The sequence below is a fragment of the Bufo bufo genome, chromosome 1 (assembly GCF_905171765.1).
Source record: "Bufo bufo chromosome 1, aBufBuf1.1, whole genome shotgun sequence".
Classification (NCBI taxonomy): Eukaryota; Metazoa; Chordata; class Amphibia; order Anura; family Bufonidae; genus Bufo; species Bufo bufo.
Genome location: NC_053389.1, coordinates 695,701,848 through 695,721,742, shown reverse-complemented (window position 1 = coordinate 695,721,742; position 19,895 = coordinate 695,701,848). Strand labels below are relative to the sequence as shown.

Here is a 19,895-nt window from a genome sequence, read left to right as displayed (position 1 = left end):
GTCGATTTGCATAAAATGTTGTTTCAATACTGTACGGAGCGAGCTCCGTATAGTATTAGAATGTATTGGCTCCTATGAACCGAACCCGAGTTTGGGAAAAAAAAATTTTATGTACAAATTAATTTATGAAGTTATTATGCGAAGTCTCGCAATACTTCGCGAAGTAATAACTTCGGCTCATCGGAGCCAATTCATTCTAATACTGTATGGAACGCTCACTCCATACAGTATTCAAATTATGGGCTCTTTCACACTTGCGTTCTTTTCTTCCGGCATAGAGTTCCGTCGTCGGGGCTCTATGCCGGAAGAATCCTGATCAGTTTTATCCTAATGCATTCTGAATGGAGAAAAAAACGTTCAGGATGCATCAGGATGTCTTCAGTTCCGGACCGGAACGTTTTTTGGCCGGAGAAAATACCGCAGCATGCTGCGCTTTTTGCTCCGGCCAAAAATCCTGAACACTTGCCGCAAGGCCGGATCCGGAATTAATGCCCATTGAAAGGCATTAATCCAGATCCGGCCTTAAGCTAAACGTCGTTTCGGCGCATTGCCGCATCCGACGTTTAGCTTTTTCTGAATGGTTAGCATGGCTGCCAAGACGCTAAAGTCCTGGCAGCCATGGTAAAGTGTAGTGGGGAGCGGGGGAGCAGTATACTTACAGTCCTTGCGGCTCCCCGGGTGCTCCAGAGTGACGTCAGGGCGCCCCACGCTCATGGATGACGTGTCGCATGGATCACGTCATCCATGCGCATGGGGCACCCTGACGTCATTCTGGAGCGCCCCGGGAGCCGCACGGACTGTAAGTATACTGCTCCCCCGCTCCCCACTACTACTATGGCAGCCAGGACTTTAATAGCGTCCTGGCTGCCATAGTAACACTGAACGCATTTTGAAGACGCTTCAAATGCTTTCAGTTCACTTGCGTTTTTCCGGATCCGGCGTGTAATTCCAGCAAATGGAGTACACGCCGGATCCGGACAACGCAAGTGTGAAACCAGCCTAAGTTTTATGCAAATCGACTTCAGATGTTTCATCCGAAGTCGATTTGCTCATCCCTACTCACCACCAAAATAAACCAGGGGTCTATTAGACGTGTGTCTAAAAGTACAGTCCAACAAACCCTACTGTGTATGGGGCTCCAAAGCACATGGATGGTCACTGCACCTCTACATCAACAGAAAAGGCTTCAAGGTAGTATTGGAATTGGACCTCCACTGATTGGCAAAGGGTTGCCTTCTCCGATGAATCATGTTTTCTGCTTCATCAAATAGATGGACGTTGGTGTGTCAGGTAATAAACATCAGAGAACAAACACCCTGCAACCATTGCTGGAAGAACGATCCTCTGGGCCCACTCATCCATGTCAAAGGCATTCTCAACTGATTTCGGTATGAATCCATCCTTGCAGATCATGTCCACCCATACGTACTGATTGTCTTCCCTGGAGCAGAAATGATCTTCCAGCAAGACAAATCAACATGTCACACAGATAGAAATGTCCAACACTGGTAGGAAGAGCATGACCAAGATTTTCAAGTACTACCCTGGCCCCCTAATTCCCAAGACTTGAATCCAATTGAGCATCGGTGGGACCTCCAGCAGCTGTGGGATGCAATGCAGTCCGCATGGCTCCAGATACCTGTGAGAACCTACCAGGATCTTATTGAGTCTCTCCCAGCCCATCTAGCTGCTGTCTGTGCTGCTCATGGTGGTTACTCTGGATATTAGCTGGTGGTCATAATAACGTAACATGGCTGTGTATGAGATCCGCAAGCAAAGCTAGTGGGTGGTTATAGCAGAGATATCAGCATCATATGATAAAAGATGAGGGTTACTGCATATATTTTAAAATTTCCTATTCCATTTCAGATGAAAACTTTGGAGAAAAAGCACAGAAACTGGAAGCTACTGATGTTACCCTCAGTTTAATAAGAAGAAACCTGACAAAATCTGATAAAATAACCCCCTGTCTTTACGCTATTCAGATCTATGCTTCCAATGGTATGTATGTCTTTGCTGGTCCTATATACTGTATTGGAGCAGTGTGAATATAAGATGTGGTATGGCTGCTGCCACTGCAAGTTACCCTGTTGCAAGAAGAATACAATCATACGTGTGCTTGTGCTACATCCACAATCATGACATGCGGTATTTTAATTGCCCAGATGTTAATACTTCATAAATTGTATTTATTTTACCACAGAGATTTCCAGTCAGTTTATTGCTTTCATGCTCTTTTAAATGAAGTTTACTATACAAGCATACAAGTATATACTGCAATTACATATCAGACCTGCATTTCATAGCATGACTACATCTAAAGAATTCTTGGTAACTGGTGGCTATACACATAAATGAGAAAGGGGCAGGTAATACTTAATATTATATCTGGGGTTGTTAGTCACAAAAATCTATTAGGAGGATCTAGACGCACAAGTAGGTAATAGATATCTTAAATGGGTTTCCTTGGGAGAATATTGACGATCCATCCTCAGGATAGGTCATCGGTATCTAATCGGTGGGGGGGGGTCTGACTCCCGACACCCACGCCTATCAAGGTTGTCTCCTATTCCTAGGTCAGTGATGTCATGTTCATTGCCACATGGCCTAGTTGCAACTCAGTCCCATTCAAATGAATGGGCCTGAGCTGCAATACCAAGCACAGCCACTATTCAATGTGTTTGGTAAGCCCCTGGAGTACCGTGGCCTCTTCAAATTGCTGATCCGTGGATTGCTGGGAGTCGGACCCCCATAGATCTGATATTGATGACCTATCCTGAGGAGACACCATCAATATTGAACTCCTGGAAAGCCCCTTTAAATAGCTTCCATCACAACATGAAACATTGGCTACTATTTGGCTGCTGTTGTTTGAAAGGGCAATGCTTCGGTGAAAAACCCAGGCAGCAAATTGACATATGGATTGTAGGTAGAGATGTAATATATTTAAAGGGAATGTTTCAAATGTGAAAATATTTCCTGTCAGCTAAAACCAGATAGTGACATATTTCCTTTTTTTTTTCCTAATATGTTTTTATTTTCTGATTGCACATTTTATAATTCTATTTCCTGAACATGATTATGGGGGCGGCCATCTTTCCTAAGCTGTTCTTAACAGCCTTTAAAGAGATGCTTTACAGCAGGCACCATGCGGCACAGTGGACAGGAGAGGACCTGAGGGGCTTCTATGGGAGAGTTTTCTAGCCATGTTCTGTGACCCGGGCACAGGTTTAGGAGGGAGAAGATAAGCTTTGACAGTGATCTATTATGAATGGTGGATCATGTGTTATCTATATGGAGTGTATAGCATGTAGGTGAATTCTATCATTCTAATCCTGCTGTGATGATAAGGAGATAGCAGTAAAGTAATCGGTGCAGATCAAGAAGTGTCTCCTATTATTAGTCTAAGGCTACTTTCACACTGCCGTTTCTGGGTCCGCCTGTGAGATCCGTTTCAAGGCTCTCACAAGCTGCCCAAAACAGATTAGTTTAGCCCCAATGTATTCTGAATGGATAAGGATCCGTTCAGAATGCATCAGTTTGGCTCCGTTCTGCCTCCATTCCGCTCTGGAGGCGGACACCAAAACGCAGCTTGCAGCATTCGGGTGTCCGCCTGGCGATGAGGAGCCAAACGGATCCGTCCTGACTTACAATGTAAGTCAATGGGGACGGATCCGTTTACATTGACACAATATGATGCAATTGTAAACGGATCCGTCCCCCATTGACTTTCAATGTAAGTCAGGACGGATCCGTTTGACTTACACTTAGACTTAGATTTTTTTTTGACGAAGTGTATGCAGACAGATCCGTACTGAACGGATACCAGCGTTTGCATTTATAGGTGCGGATCCGTCTGTGCAGATACCAGACGGATCTGCACCTAACGCAGGTGTGAAAGTAGCCTTAGTAGACAGTGCGAAAACTGCAGGATTATATGTTTTTTTTTTTATTTATAAGTATTTTTTAAATATAGATATTGACATGGAAAAATAAAAAAAAAACTTAAAAATATATTTAACATAAAAACATGATTAAAAGGGTTATCTGAGACTAATAAATGCTCGCCCATATGTCAAACCCCTCACACTGAATCTACTTACCTGGCTTCCTGTGCCGCTCCTGGTTTTCGCACCACAGCAGCTGCCTCTCCCCGTGCACAGTGTCGGGGGGAGCAGCTAATGACAGACGGGGATGAGCCTCCCTAGCGTCACCCACAATTCAGTGTGAGGGGCCCGGCATATGGGGGAGCATTTGTAGTCTTGGATAACCCCTTTAAACCCCTTCAGCACCCTGCGATTTTCTGTTTTTGTTTTTTACTCCCTGCCTTTCCAGAGGCATTTTTTATTTTTTAATTCACATAGCCGTATGGGGGCTTGGTTTTTGCAGGACAAATTGTATTTTCTAATGGCACCATTTTCTGTTGCATGTGATGCAGTGGGAAGCTGGAAAACAATTCCAAATCGGGTGGAATTGGAAAAAAAAAACTAATTCCGCAGTTTTATGGGTTTTGTTTTTTCCTAAGTGGTAAAACTGACCAGTTACCTACATTCTCTGGGTCATTATGAATATGACGATACCACATTTATATATATTTTATTGTGTTTTAATCCAAAAAAAATCCAAAAAAATCTACTAAATTTGTAGTTTTTATTGATATTCAATCAAAGTACTCCCCTGTGTGCAAATAAAAGGCTGACAAACGAGTCTCACTTTGACTCTATACTTGCAGTTTCTCACATACAATTCAGCCACCATTCATTGGTATTATGATCAAGCGTATGAGGAAAAAGTTACTCACGCTTCAGAAGTATCTTCAACGTATTTGTAGCTTTCTTCTTCTTGATAAAAAGACATATATGGATCACAGGCACTTTTTGTTTAGAGGACGCTGAGCTGTACCACACTAGTTCATGCGCGACGTTTCGGGGGTCACACCCCCTTACTTATGCGTGAACATCAGGTGTAACTAGAAGGCTTAGATGCTCAATACCATGGGTGGGGTCTATTTTTATATTATACACCCTATTTAGAGAAATAAAATAGTTACAAAATAACTGTCACAAAAACACTTTAATGACTCATGAACAGTGCCCTCTATTAGTTGCAAAGTGTTATGACAAGACTATTCGCTGTTGTGAGTGAATAGTCTTGTCATAACACTATGCAACTAATAGAGGGGGCTGTTCATGAGAGATTCTGCTCATTTGCATGTCTTTCCCTTATGCCCATGTTTATGCAAATTAGTTTTTACATGACAAAACTGTATAGAAAGGTTATTGAATATTATGTTAGGACAATCAGAAAACTTTTTGTCGCTCTAAAGATATTAATCTAGGTGTGCAGGTCCACCCAAGCCATCCAACAGATGCAAAATGATTTTGAGGTTTACTGGTTCTCAGTCAGATGAGAGCTGGTTTGGAAAATCTCATAGTGCACAAGGCTGCCATTGACAGGGCAATATAGGGTTTGGTAGGGAAGAAACAAGCGAGGGTTCTGGTGCAGGGTTCACCTACCATGAAGGTAATTCCTTGTAGTTAGGGCAGATCAGGATGTATTAGGGAAAGGATTTGCCTGCTAACTACCCTGTGTCTTCTGTTACCTGATGAGTTATTATTATTATTATATATATATATATTTTTTCCCTTCCTTATTGTTATGGGCCCATATTTTTTGATCAGTCTGATTATGTTTTTTTATTGGTACCAGATTAAAAGTTACATTTGAATTACCATGTTTTCAGTTATAATGTAATTAAGGAGCATGGTTGAGCTTTACCTTTGAGTATCGGCGTTTCAGTGATAGCTGCATACAAGTAGTTACTTAAACAGACATGTCAGGAGAGGTGACAGGTAGGGATGAGCGAACCCATGGAAGTTCGGGTTCGCCGGGTTCGGCTAAACTTTAGGTCAAAGTTCGGGCTTGGGACCCGAACTTGACCCTGAACCCGGACCCTATTAAAGTCAATGGGGACCCTAGCTTTACTTTATTATTTTCTGTTCTAATATAGTTATAACAGAAAATAATATCATTCTTAAAACAGAATGCTAAATAAAATGGCCATTGAGGGGTTAAAAATAATTTAAAAAACTAATCTCATCCACTTGATCGCTCAGCAGGTATCCTCTTCTTTCTTCTTTCTGCAGAACCTGCAAAAGGACCTGCAGTGCAGGGCCTTCTGTCTTCATTCAGAAGGACCTTTGATGATGTCACCGCAGGTCTTTTTGCAGGTCCTGCAGAAAGAAGAGGATAACGGCTGCGTGATCAAGTGGATGAGGTGAGGTTTTTTTTAATTATTTTTAATCTCTCAATGACCATTTGTTGACCAATGACCATTTCTGTGTTAAGAATGCTATTATTTTCCGTTACAACCATGTTATAACAGAAAATAATAAAATCACCCGAACACCGAACCCGAACTTCTGTGAAAAAGGCCGGGTTCGGGTCTGAGTACCCGAACTCGCAAAGTTTGGCACGAACCCGAACTTTGCAGTTCAGGGTTGCCCAACCCTAGTGACAGGTCTTCTTTAACGTATGTATCAAAATTGTACTGCATATATGGAATTCTGTCTGCTTACACTTAATCATATAGACTATTGATTTCTATGTGATGAGCCTTATGTGAGTTACATGTATATGTGTATGGACTCTTGTATGTATGCTAACTAGAGATGAGTGAAGTTTTGGAAGTTTTCCCCAAATTTGTCACGAAGTGCATTTTTTGTAAGTAACGGGTGCAATGACAGGGAGCGGCGATAGCGACATTCCCCATCATTGTACCCCTCAGATGCTGCGTTCATACATTATTGCGGCATCTGAGAGTAAAAACAGTGCAAAATTAACTGAAATTTTTAAAAAATCATACTTACCACCTTCATTTGCTTGCGAGAGGCAAGCAGCCACCATCTTGCTCAAAGATCTGGCACAAAATCTTGCGCAGCCCGAGATGACGTCACGCCAGATGGCATGGTGACGTCATACATCACCACGCACGGGATTTCGTCCGAGTTCTTAAATCAAGATGGAGGTGGCCGACCCATCAAGAGCAAATGGAGGAGGTAAGTATGATTATTATTTCGTTTTTTACCCAATTTCTGGTTAAATTGATTCGCTACCACGAAGCATGAGGAAATATGGCTTCTCGGCGAATCAAATTTATCCCAAAATTCGGATCTAATTCCATTTCATTGGATTCAATTCGCTCATCTCTAATGCTGAATTCTTGCAGTTTGGAAAAAGTGAAGCCCTGGCACTTAGGGACAGATCACACAAAGAAGTATAGTACAGATTTTGGACACTACACATGCGCAGTTATGGAATGCAGTAGCGCAGACTGAAGAGACCTGGATACATTTATCAGCAGCAATACTATTATCTGCACTATTAAGCTTCATCAATCAAGTCAATGGCCCTGATTTATCATTCTTTCACTTCAGAATTCTGGCGTTAAAAAGTTGCAAAAGCCGTAAAATTTTCTAACTTTTTACATTTTTACACCACTCAGTCCAGTTTTGTAATGTGGTTGGTAAAGTGGGTGTGGTTACCTATGCTAATAAGTTTTACTCCAGATTTATCATTAACAACTATAAAAAAAATAAGGGCCAACAAATAACTCCGTTCAATGCCCCGCCAAGAAAACCAAAAATAGCAACAACCGGAAGGTTTATAAATGACCAATCCTTATTATCACATGATTAAATAAAAACATTCACATATAAACATCTAGATATACAGGTGGTTACAAAGAACATGGGACAGAAAGACGCCCAAGCAGGCACATGGAGCTGGCAGCATCTTAACTAGGAAACCCTGTCATAATTCATCAATAGCATGCTTCAAGGGACAAAACACACATTGTTTAATAGTTAGAAAGCCATATTAGTGGCCAAACATTCCATAAATTATCAGTCCTGTGGCAACCATATCAACAATAGTAAGACCATATCATCATGCCATACCCTCCACGTGTCCTGCGCAGGACACGTGGAGGGTATGGCATGATGATATGATCTTACTATTGTTGATATGGTTGCCACAGGACTGATAATTTATGGTAGTTGAGGTGCCCTTGATGGTATAGGTGTTTAGAGGTGCTTTGGAGGCTGGGACCCCGGTTGTTCGTGATGCCAGCACCATTAGGTGCAAAGGTTGGTGGTGGAAAAGATGAGGAGTCGGTTATAGTAGAACAGTTGAACTTTACTTGAACAATTCATCTTCTTCACTTAGTCAGTACAGTTCATGTATATGGTAAAGCAATAAATCCAAATATTGATCCAGCTGTATTCCTTATAACAAGATTGGCAATTGTTAGTTGAGGAGTTTTCCTTGCTTCTATATCTCTGCCTAGACTAGGTCTAGTTCTTACTAGTCAGTAGCAATCCACAGGGTGGCTCCCTAATGGCAGGCATCAGTCTTCTGCTCCATTCTTTGGAAAGGATGCTCACTGAAGAATTATGGTCCACTATGTTCATAGAGGCATGTGGTGAAGGATACTTTTGCGCATCAATCATCTGGTTGTGTCCAGGTACTTTTAGATTCCTCCTGGTCACTGTTGCTTGTGAAGCCCTTGGCTAGTTTAGCTCTAATTTCCACTAGACTTTCTCTATACCAGACGTAGACTCACTGGTCTGTGTTATGCTGCTGAAATGTAGTTCTTGTTCTATGTGCTCTCTTGGTTTGGCAAGAGCCAAGAGGCTAATATGGCAGCTACATGGTGGACTAGGCTCGTACTGCTCCTCCACTGACTAGCTCAACTCAGCTTCCTTTCTTCTCTACCACTACCACACTGACTCTCTCCATCAACAAACTTTATTAGCAAACCCCAGGATATATATGCATAAGTGGTGCCAGCACCACCTAGGGGCGAATAGATGTAATGACCTACAACAGCCTGTTAATAGGAAATACAGGGATATACAGAAATAAATTAAATGAACATAACAAAGTTTAAAGCTCCCACTACCATTACTGAGTGGGACACTGCATATCTTTACTAAAGTTACATAATGATGGATCTCATAAAGTGCTATCAGAAAGTGTTGAATGATCTACAGAGCCAAGCGGTGTGTGCATAATCAGATGAGGCCAGCAGGAATATTTAAAGAATGACCAATTATGTTTGTCAGCTGTTCGTGTCACACTACCTGCCCTATAATGATGTCTTAAGGCATATGTGTGTCACTTAACAGAGGGCCAAGTGGATCTGGGCTTCCCTAATTGTTTTCAGCCATTTGCTTTTGTTAAAGTAAGCTCTTCCTTGATTTTTAAAAGTTACATGTAGAAAAGAAGTCTGGCAAACACTTGACAAAGTGGAGGAAATATCATCAGGATCTTTCTCTTAATGCACTGTGACATTTTCAGAGCATCTAATAAGGACTCTGAAATCCTTCCAAGATGAAATGGAAAAATATCATGTAAGTCTAGAAGGAAAGAACACATACTAGGGAATAGCAGGATGCTCGGCCTGTAGTCTGCAGCCTTCATTATTTCACAGTGATAGCAATAGATAAAACCATAAGGAGTTGCCACCAAATTATGTAAAAATTAAAAAAGATCCATGCATATCTACATCTAAATATTATGTTAAAGGGTTTTCTGTTTTTTTTCAGGATAGGTCATCATTATCAGATCTGTGGATGGGAGGGGTTCTACTCCAGGCACCTTCTCCAATCAGTGCTTTGAAGAGTATGCAGAACTCATGCAAGTGCTGTGCTCTCTTCACTGTTTACCTGCTCGCTGTCTACACTGTCATTGACTTGACTGGGACACATCCACTGTAATTACACTGCAATATCAACGGCAAGCAGGTAAACAGTGAAGAGAACACAATCAGGAAGATATTTGCTCTACTTAATTCCTGCTGTCAGGTTGTTCTTTGCCAATTATTAACTTTTCAATCCGGTTCCTGCATCTACTCATTCATTCTGTGCATTTTTAAGTTTTTCTCACTGCTCATTTATCCTGACTACTTTGGGGTGGTCTTTCACGTTAGGGAGAGCATCTAGCATGAAGAATCTTGTAGTCCAGCCAATGCTGATCTGCATTTTTAGGAAACATCTATGTTGGCTTTGGCTTAGGCTTAGTACTCTTTTCGTTTTGGAAAAAAAAAAGCTAATTTGAATATCTTTCCCTGAAACCCAGAGGTATGCAAGTCAGCTTTCCTTTATGAAATAGCACTGATCGCAAAGTTTGAGAATACCAGCAGGGGGAAATCTTATTATAAAATAAAAGCTGTGGTTTTACAGTTCAAGGCTACCTCCTGGGGAAAATCTGATGGTAGCCTTGAACTGTATCAGTGTTTTTTCATAATAAGATTTCCCCCTGGTGGTAGTTTACAACTGTTCAATCAATGCTTTTTCATAACGGAAAGTGCTTTTGTTCTTTTTGGAAAGAGAACTGGCCTGCACGTCTCACCCAGAGAAGTGTGATACAGGTACATTCTGTACTCTTGTCCTTTTGGAAGAACTAGCTTGCACGTCTTACTCAGAGCAATATTATGTGTGGGTCTCTCTCTCTCACTTTCAAAATTTGTCCAACCCACAAATTCCAAATCGGTAGAACTGACTCTCTCATCTCTAGTTCAATCCCCACTGGTACTCACCCTGCTTACTTCCCCTGTTAACAGCTACCCGGTGAACTCAAGATACTATTCCATACCACTTGCAAGGACTGTTCTGGATTAACTATTTAGGCTTCTAAGTAGGATTTCCCCCATTAAGACAGTTATTCCGCTGTAGGCAGAGTCCCTGTAGGGGTGTTGCATAGCAAGTTTGCCAGCTCTTGCTGAATCGGTTAGTTAGTGCCAAGTCTGCAATGGATGTGCATTTGCTGGACAGGTCAGAGGTGTAGCTAGGCTCTCCTATACCCGAGGCAAAGATTCAGTATCATTACGGCGCGTGTCAGTAAATCATGCCGGGAAGGGGTGAAATGTTCAAGGAAAACATAAATAAATCCCCCTTTTTTATTAGACACGCATTTAAAACTGCAAAAGTATTGTCCCAAAAGTTGTGTACGATACACTGTGTAGCTATTTGTTGTGGAGCCTTGAGGAAGCCGTGGAAGCTGAGGAGAGGTAGAGGCAGGATGCTGTTTAAGCCTCTCCATCTGACGCTTGGTAGAGCTGTTGGCAGCGACAGTCTTAACCAGCAAATGATCAGCTGTTCTGAATTTTAGAACAGCTGATTGGATGGGTGCTGCGTACTGTGCTGTCTAGTACAGCGGCATCATGCTGGTGGCCTCTACCATCTAGTGCTGCCTACTGCAGGGCTCTTCCTCTGTGCAAAGGGAGGACTTGTATTGCGTCCCCTCAAAGCCCCCACGTGTCCTTCATTCCACCCCTCGCTACGCCCTTGGGACTGGTCATAGAACTCTTATGGTTTCATAAAGCTATCCATATGGTACTTGTGCCTTTGCCACATTATTGACTCTCTAACATCTCCATCCTACACAATTTAAGCCTAAATCTTTCTGCCAGGAAAACAGTCAAAATAATAAAAATAATATAACATAATATAATAATATATTAATGCATGTTATTGAGGAAGCTGGATATTGTATTTGGCTGGCTTTGCACAGGGCATTTTTGTTGTGGTTTAGTTACATTAATCAGAAAAACTGCGCTGGAAAAAAACCTCATGCGGTTTTACTGCTGTGTAATCAGCCTCAATTTTCTGCTCAGATGATGATTGTGGCTTCTTCTGTTGAAAGCTTGTCAGCTAGTAATGGTAAAACTGCTGTTTTTAAAAACCACCCATATTTTTGCTGATGCAGTTATTCTAACAGTTCAAAAAAACAGCTAAATCACAGAAAAAAATTACCTGTGTTAACACAGCCTTAGACCCCATACAGATTATTGTATTATCGGCCGAACATGCTGAGAACGGTGGATTCAACCGACAATTTAATGTGTATGGGGAGATCTCAATTCTCCCCCGACAGACCCATTCACTTGAATGGGGTCCTTGATCCACATCTGACGGTCCGCACCGCAAAGAAAATAGTGCATGCACTATTTTTTGGCAGTGTGGAGGCATGGACAGAAACCTCACGTAAGCACTCCGTGGTGCTTCCATGGTGTTCCGTGCCTCTGTTCCGCAGCGACCTCCTGGATTGCAGGCCCATTCAAGTGATGACGCTGTTTGTGGGCTGCAATACGCCATGGGCGGGCAATGTGTATGAGGCCTTGGGTTGGGCTAGGCGCAGGGGCGTAGCTATAGGGGTGACTTCCCCGCATGCAGTTGCCTGCGGTTTGGTCTATTGTTCAACCACTGGTGAGTGCTGTTAATATGTTGCCTCACGTGTGGTTGCCGCTAGCAACATGTTGTATTGGCAGTATAGCGGCCTGAGCGGTTGCTAGGCAGCTTGCTGTCAAGTGCATGTGGTTGCACCTGGCTTGGTGTGTTTATATGTGTGCACTTTCCCTGTCAGGTGTGCACGAGGTTGTTGTATGTGTGTATTGTGAGTCTTTCCTTCACTTGCGGTTGTCCCTGGCAACGTGTGTATTGTGTACATGTGGTGGCACTGTCTCGGCCTTCTGGCTGACTCCCAGGACATGGTTGCCACGCATGTCATTGCCTGCGGTAACAGCTGCAGTGTAATTGTTTATTGTACACTTTCCCTTTATGTGTTTTTTTTCCCTTGCCTGGTGTAGGAAGGGTTAACTCTCTTCTTAGTGTGTGAACACTGTGTGTGTGTGTGTGGGTGTGGCCACTTGGGGCTATTTAGCTCCTGCTGGACGCCAGACTCTGGGGGGTACTTCGGCCATGGTTAGCTGAAGTCATCCTCCTGGTTATATACCATCTGCCAGTGAGAGCCACCCTTGTGGTCATAAACTTTATGTCTGATGTTAGATGATGTCTTTATGGTCTATCTGTTTATTGCAGATTATGGTCCTGGTTTCCTGTGTGATGTGTGGTGTGTGCTGTGTCCGTTTGTGTTGTTGTGGACAGCAGCACTTATACATGGGTTCCAGGCTTTGTGTCTGTGGGAGGTAGGTGTTGTTCTTGTTTCATTTACCTGCCATTGCCATAAGCTGTTTATGTTCCCCTTTCATTGTAGCTTGGCCTGTGAGACTCCTGTTCGTCCGCACCTAGGAGGAACAGGTCGTCTTACCCTGCTCCTAGTTCAGGGCCACCCTGAGGGCTAGTAGGGACCCCAAGGTTTCCGGTGTATGAGCCCTCCCAACATCAGGGTTGGCTCATACGGCTAGGAGTTAGGGTCAGTATTAGGGACGCGGTAGGAGGTGACCTGCTCCCTGATCCTGGCCGAGCAGCGACCAAACATCTTCTGGCATCGCACGGCTGAGGGTTTCCCCCTCCTCAGCCGTGACAAGGGGGTGCAGAGGTAGCAGTCGCTACTGGGCCCAGGAGCCTGAGGGGGCCCAAAGACCCTTGTGTTGCATAAGAAGACACTGGTATTCTAGAAAGTACATGCTGGTCCAGTTACACCTCTGGCTGGAGGGAAGGGTTTAGGTCAAGAATTTGGCATGGGGGGGGTGCCGTTTCAATTTTTGCCTTGGTCACCACAAAGGTTTGTGCTTCCCTGCCCCCTGGCCACAAAGCACTGAGGGAAGGCGGGGCCCAAGCTGAACTCTTGCACTAGGGCCCATGAGCCTTTAGCTACGCCCCTGGCTAGGCATGTATGTAATTGAGGGAGTCGAGAGACATAGCCGTTGGCTGACAGTTTTGAAAGTGTATGGCTGCCTTCAGACAGTAAGTTATGGTATATACGTGTATGTACAGAGCTGTCATTAGAGATAATGAAAACATCAGAATTAAATATAACATCAATTTAAAGGGTTACTCCCATATGGGACATTGGAGGCATATCACTAGGATGTGCCTCCAATGTCTGATGAGTGCCGGTCCCACCTCTAGGACCCACACCTATACTTAGAATTTAGCCTGCCAGGTTCCGGAGGGTGCACAACGCATGTGTAGCCGCCCTCCATTCATTCCTATGGAGGCGCAGAAAATAGCCAAACGGCGAAAGTCTAATTAAAATTAATGGGAAGTTCACTGCCCAAGTGCGGCCACCTCTCCATTCACTTCTATCGGGCTTATGCGAATAGCAGAGCCATCGCTTGGCTATTTCTGGAGCTCCCCTAGGAATAAATGGAGGGGGGCCGCACATGCGCGGTGCAACTTCCAACACTTTGCGGTCTCCATTCTAAGTAGGTGCGGGTGGCCCCCAATGTCTAAGATGGGAATACACCTTTAAGTAACTATGCTAAAAAAAGTTGAGACAATGTCTAAAACAAGTGACTAAACTGAAGCAGAATTAGAAATGTAAATTATGGACGCAGTTAGCAGGAACTTATATGATGTAAAATAAACACCTTTATACTGACGGTGTATGCGCTGAACAGGTACAAAAAGACGGCAAAAGACTGCAATTATAACAATGAACACTTCAACAAAGAAATTGCATCCGAACAATTGTTGGTGCCAGTCACATTATTCAAAGTAGCCAAATGTTTTTTTCTTTATGCAAACTAGTTACATACCATCCCGATTCCCTCATCCTCCAATTTATAAAGCTACAATTACTCCCTATAATGCCTGCATACAATGGCCGTCGTCTTGTAAATGCTTGAATATGCTTCTGTACCAGTACACAAGTTTTATTTTTGTATTGCTACATTGAAATACACCCCTGCAAATGAGGTGGCTTTCAGCAGGAGCAGCATCATTAGTCAGCTTACACCAGCTCTGTGCATGTCCTTGAAAGCCTGATCTTCTGCGATCACATCTGACATTTCCAAATAATAGCTTTAGCAGCTGTGTGCATGTAAAAAAGGCTCTGGATGGGTCAAAACTGTTCCATCCAGGCTTCAAGGTATTCAAAATAGAAGCAGCTAACAGCGCCCTCTGCTGTTATTGCTCATGCAATGAATATATTGCTCTCTGGCTTTTAATGAATGTTAATGTACTTACAGTTATCTACATATAAAAGGTTATTTCCACAATAAGTAGCAATGGCAGCAAGGGGGCAGCATGGTGGCTCAGTGGTTAGCCACCATGCACTGGGATCCTAGGTTCAAATCCGACCAAGGGCAACATCCGCATGGAGTTTGTATGTTCTCCCCGTGTTTGCGTGGGTTTCCTCCGGGTTCTCCGGTTTCCTCCCACACTCCAAAGACATACTGACAGCGCATCGAGGCCCGAAGGGTAAGACTGCGTGTACACAAGACATCATCATCATATCACTACAGTGTGGGGATACAGCCTCTGACACCCATAATGATCACTTGAACAAAAGCCCATTTGCCTTTATGGGCTACTGTCCAAATGTTTTGCAGGTAGGTGCTACGCATGACCATTTAAGTGGATGGGGCTGAATTGCAGTTCCTTGCATAGTGGGAGGGCAGGAACATTTCGGAGAAGAGATAATCTGTAAACAGCCAAAGAATTTAATGAATGATGTGGCCCCCCTTCATTCTGAGGATCAGTAGACATCCTGGCAAGAAATGATTACCTTTCCTAAATTACTTTGGAAATTGTCAAATTCAACACAAAGCCCCCTGATTGTCCACCTCTGCCCCCTCTATTATCATCATGTAATTTGCACATGGTCTTGGATTATTATTATATTTTATGTTACTCACTTATATAGCACTTTACAGACATTATCATCGCTTGCTGTCTCCAATGGAGAACACAATCTATGTTCCCTATCAGTATGTCTTTAGGAGGAAACCAGAGTACTTGGAGAAAACCCACGCCAACACAGGCAGAGTATACAAACTCCATGCAGATGTTGTCCTTGATCGGATTTGAACCCAGGACCCCTATTGATCACGAATATTCGAATTGCGAATTTTTATCGCGAATATAGGCACTTCGAGAATTTGCGAATATTTAGAATATAGTGATATGTATTCATAATATTCTAAAACAAGAATATATAGCAATTTAGCGAATATTCAAAAAAGCAAATATAGAGCAATTTAGCTAATATAGTTCTATAATCTTTTTTTTTTATAGTTGCAATTTTTTTCCAATCTGAACTTTAGATGAGAAAAAAATTACAACTATTAGACAAAGATGATTATAGCACTAGATTAGCTAAATTGCTCTATATTCTTTTTTTTTCCGAATATTCGCTATATTGCTATATATTCTTGTTTTAGAATATTACGAATATTCGAAAAACAAATATATTCGACATAGTGCTATATATTTGTTTTTTAGAATATTCGTCATTTTTACCATCTAAAGTCATGATTTCTCCCTGCTTCTTGCTTGTGGGCCATTGACTCATTGGCCCACAAGCAAGAAGCAGGGAGGAATCATGTTTTTACTGGGGAATTGGAAAATTTGCGATAAAAATTCCTATTACGAAAATCCGCATTATGAAAATTCACATTTTTGGCATATTATGCGATTATTACCTTGCTGATTTTTCAAGTAAAAAAATTGTAGAATATAAAGAATATTCGAATTTGCGAATATTCGACGAATATTCTACAAAATATTCGCGAAATATCGCAAATTCGAATATGATCCCTGCCGCTCATCACTACAAGGCACCAGTGCAGTCTCCCTCTGCCTAGCGGAGAGGATGGCTTACATGACCATGCTCTACCATTACTCAGAGATGAACAACAGCAATGTAAGAATATGTTTGTGACGAGTGATGACTTTTATCAAGTGGTTAGAAATGTCTTTTAAAGTTACATTCAGGCCATCCATTGTTCAGAACCACAGACTTATTCATTTCTACGAGAAGAAGATTCTCATAGAACATCCTGTCCCCTAATAATCCAGCAAGCTAGAAAAAGTGATGTTTATAAGTAAAATACTAGGAGACAAGCACAGTGGAGATGCATCTATGATAAATGTCTTTTCTAAACCAGCTTACCGCACGTATAAATCCTCTCCTATTTTCATTAGTGTTCAAAATTTTGAGGATGGAAAAAAAAAGATTTATAGAGGTTCCTCATTCACTGATATGTGTTACCTTAGGGAATGTAATGTACCTTTTGTCAGTTGTAACAACTTTCAGCAACTTTCTAAACAAAGGTCAGGCTTTGTAAATATCTGCAGATTTTGATACATTTTAGATTTTTATGTATTTATTCGTTATATTTTACAGTTTCGGTTGGAGAGATGTTGGGCATAAATGGCGCCATGGAGCTGCTTTTTAAAATCATCACCCCATACACCAGAAGGCACACACACACAATCAAGTAGGTACCTTATTTTGTTTGGTCGGTTTGTCTGGAAAGGGGTTGTTCCAATACATAAAACTATTCCCTATCCAGAGGATACAGGATAAGGATCTGATCGGTGGCGGTCCCACTGCTAGGACACCCACTGATCAGGAGAATGGATGTTGGATAGGGGAAAGGTTCATATTTTGGGATATATCAGAAAAGGGTGATACATTTATGGGGCTTGGGACAACCCCTTTAAAATTAATTATAAAAACTAGTGTTGAGCTAATCAAAGCCAAACAAATTGACTTTGATCCGAATTTCAGGAAAAATTTGATTCGCCACAAAGCTGAATTTCCTCGCGATTGGTGGTAATGAATCTATTTTTCCTGAAATGGCAATAAAAAATAAAAAAATACATACCTTATCTAATTGCAGAGGGCGTCGTGGCCATCTGTATTGCAGAAACCGTGCAAAATATTGCACGGGTGACTTATGGCATCACCACTCCGGCGCACTGGGCGGATGCAGTGACATCCTCAGTGATGACATTACCAAGCCCCGCCAGCGTGATGATCTAATCATGTCACCGCGCAACGTTTTGCACTGTGTCTTCACTCAAGATGGCCGCCACTGCCTCTACGTGCGCAAATGAATGTGGCATCTGAGGGGTTCAATGACGGGGTGCGGCGTCATTGCCATTCCCCATCATTTCGCCTGCTACATACAAAGGAATATGCTTTCTTTGTGAAATTTGGTGAAGCAGCCGAATCGAATTTTTCATAACTTCACTCAACTCTAACAAAAACTTTGAACAATGTGGCTTTTGGGTGGGATGACATTATATTTTTGAAGCCTTGTGCCACTTTTTTCCCAACACAACAAAATGTACATGAAAATGCATGTGGGGTTTTAGAGACCCGCATTGTCCCAACCATTTATCAATGTCCAGGGTTGTTTTTAGCCCTTTGCGAACGTCATCAATAGAGTGCGCCCCCTGTTGATGAATGTGGTGCAGGTTGCAATGGGTAAAGATGCTGGTGCACTGCTGCATCGGTATCATTGAATGTGTTGTCCTCTATTGTCTGATGTCCTCTGGGATATGACTTTTGGAAACATGTCTGCATGGTCCCTTTGCTTACATTGAATGCATTCATAATCTTATGATCCTGTATATAGAGGATACATTTCTATTATAGGACAATGTCTTTAACAACTGCAAGCAGAGATCTTGAAAATTGTGAGGAACTGATACAGAAAATGCATTGTAAATATTATACCAGACAATTATATGGATTGTTGTTATGGAATGTTGGGGAGGGGAACACTTCATTGATGTTACTATTGATTGCCTGTTGTGGTCATGTGTCATGGCTGCAGGTCCACGACCCAGGGAACTGCTATAGTGGGAGTGCCTTGGGGGAGATTTCTAAGATCCGCCATATTTGTTTTTTTTTAGGCCTCGTTCACATTTCAGTGAATCTTGGAAGAGTGTCGTCCACGTTCACGGGCAGCACACATACCTATTGGCTTTTACTGGGGTTGTTCACACCTAAGTGGTTTCCACTGACCAAACATGACCACTGAAGTCTATAGGTCCGTGAAAAACCACTTACACACCAGGTTGGCTTCACGGACCACTGGTAGGAGATGCTCTGGAAATTTAATTCTGTGGAATACGGATGACCCATGAAGGTAAAAAAACCGACACACGGACAAGGATCCATCACGGATGAAACATGGATCAAACTTCCAGATGTCAAACGGACACAGAAATGTGAACGACGCCTTAATCCATATTCAGTTTGTCCATGAAAATTCCTATAATTTGTGAGCCACGTAGGTAAATTGACCTCAAAGAAAAAAAATGGTGACTATTGGAAATAAAATATAATTTACTTATCTGTAAATTATGAGATTTTAATCCTTAAAGTGTGTAATCTGTTTACTGGAAACCTCATGGACAGTAAGGACGGAGCATTCTTGGGATAGACATGTTATCCACATACAGTATATAAATCTCTGGAGAATTATTATTATTATTAACCCAGCGCAGTAATGTCCTATGAATCTTCCCTGTGGCTCCCAGCTTTTCACCCCTGTGTTGATTTAGTGATAGCCTTGTCTCTGTAATGATGAGTACCGCCACTTTCTCCATCCCTCTTATTGGCAACCATACTGACAGAGGCGTGCAGTGTTGACTTGTGTACTGACAAATGGCTCGATAAGGAGGAAGTGAGCTGATAAAATAAGCACACTTATGAATGTGCCAAAAGGCATCTCTTCTGAGAATCCCTCTACGTGGAGGGGATAATACGAGGGATTGAAGCTGCTATCTTTTCTGGGTATTTTCTACATACATGCATAAATAGAAAGACCAGGAGAAGGGTCTTAAATTGAAATAACATGGTGACCAACTGTAAAAAGCATGTATATTTCGTACGGTGAGCTGTTTTCCAGCAGATATTTTTTTTTTGTTTAGTTTTATATAGCAGGCCATTTATAGATAACCCGAGCATGCTGCATTTTTCTGCTGCGGCTGACAGTATACGAGACAAATGAGAAGACCGCAAAGAGAGAAAAGTTAAATACATTTTTGGTTGGCTGCACAAACTTTCTATTAATATAAAGCATTGTCCAGGGCCTGATAAGCGTTCCAGTGTTTCTCAGTCACGGCTTGGCATTGCAATGTGTGGAATGATAGACATGTCAATATGCTGTAAACAAGTCTGGAGATGGA

At 42.2% G+C, this 19,895-nt stretch overlaps 1 protein-coding gene across 1 annotated transcript in view; it reads left to right on the top strand.

Annotated features, from left to right (window-relative positions):
- The window catches only part of AGBL1 (AGBL carboxypeptidase 1), a 1,172,656-nt gene that overhangs the window by 97,535 nt on the left and 1,055,226 nt on the right, over nucleotides 1-19,895 (top strand). Inside the window, exons 4-5 of the mRNA XM_040414188.1 lie at nucleotides 1,870-2,001; nucleotides 17,095-17,188. Of these exons, the coding sequence (XP_040270122.1) occupies nucleotides 1,870-2,001; nucleotides 17,095-17,188 (226 nt within the window). The remainder of the gene's footprint in view (nucleotides 1-1,869; nucleotides 2,002-17,094; nucleotides 17,189-19,895) is intronic.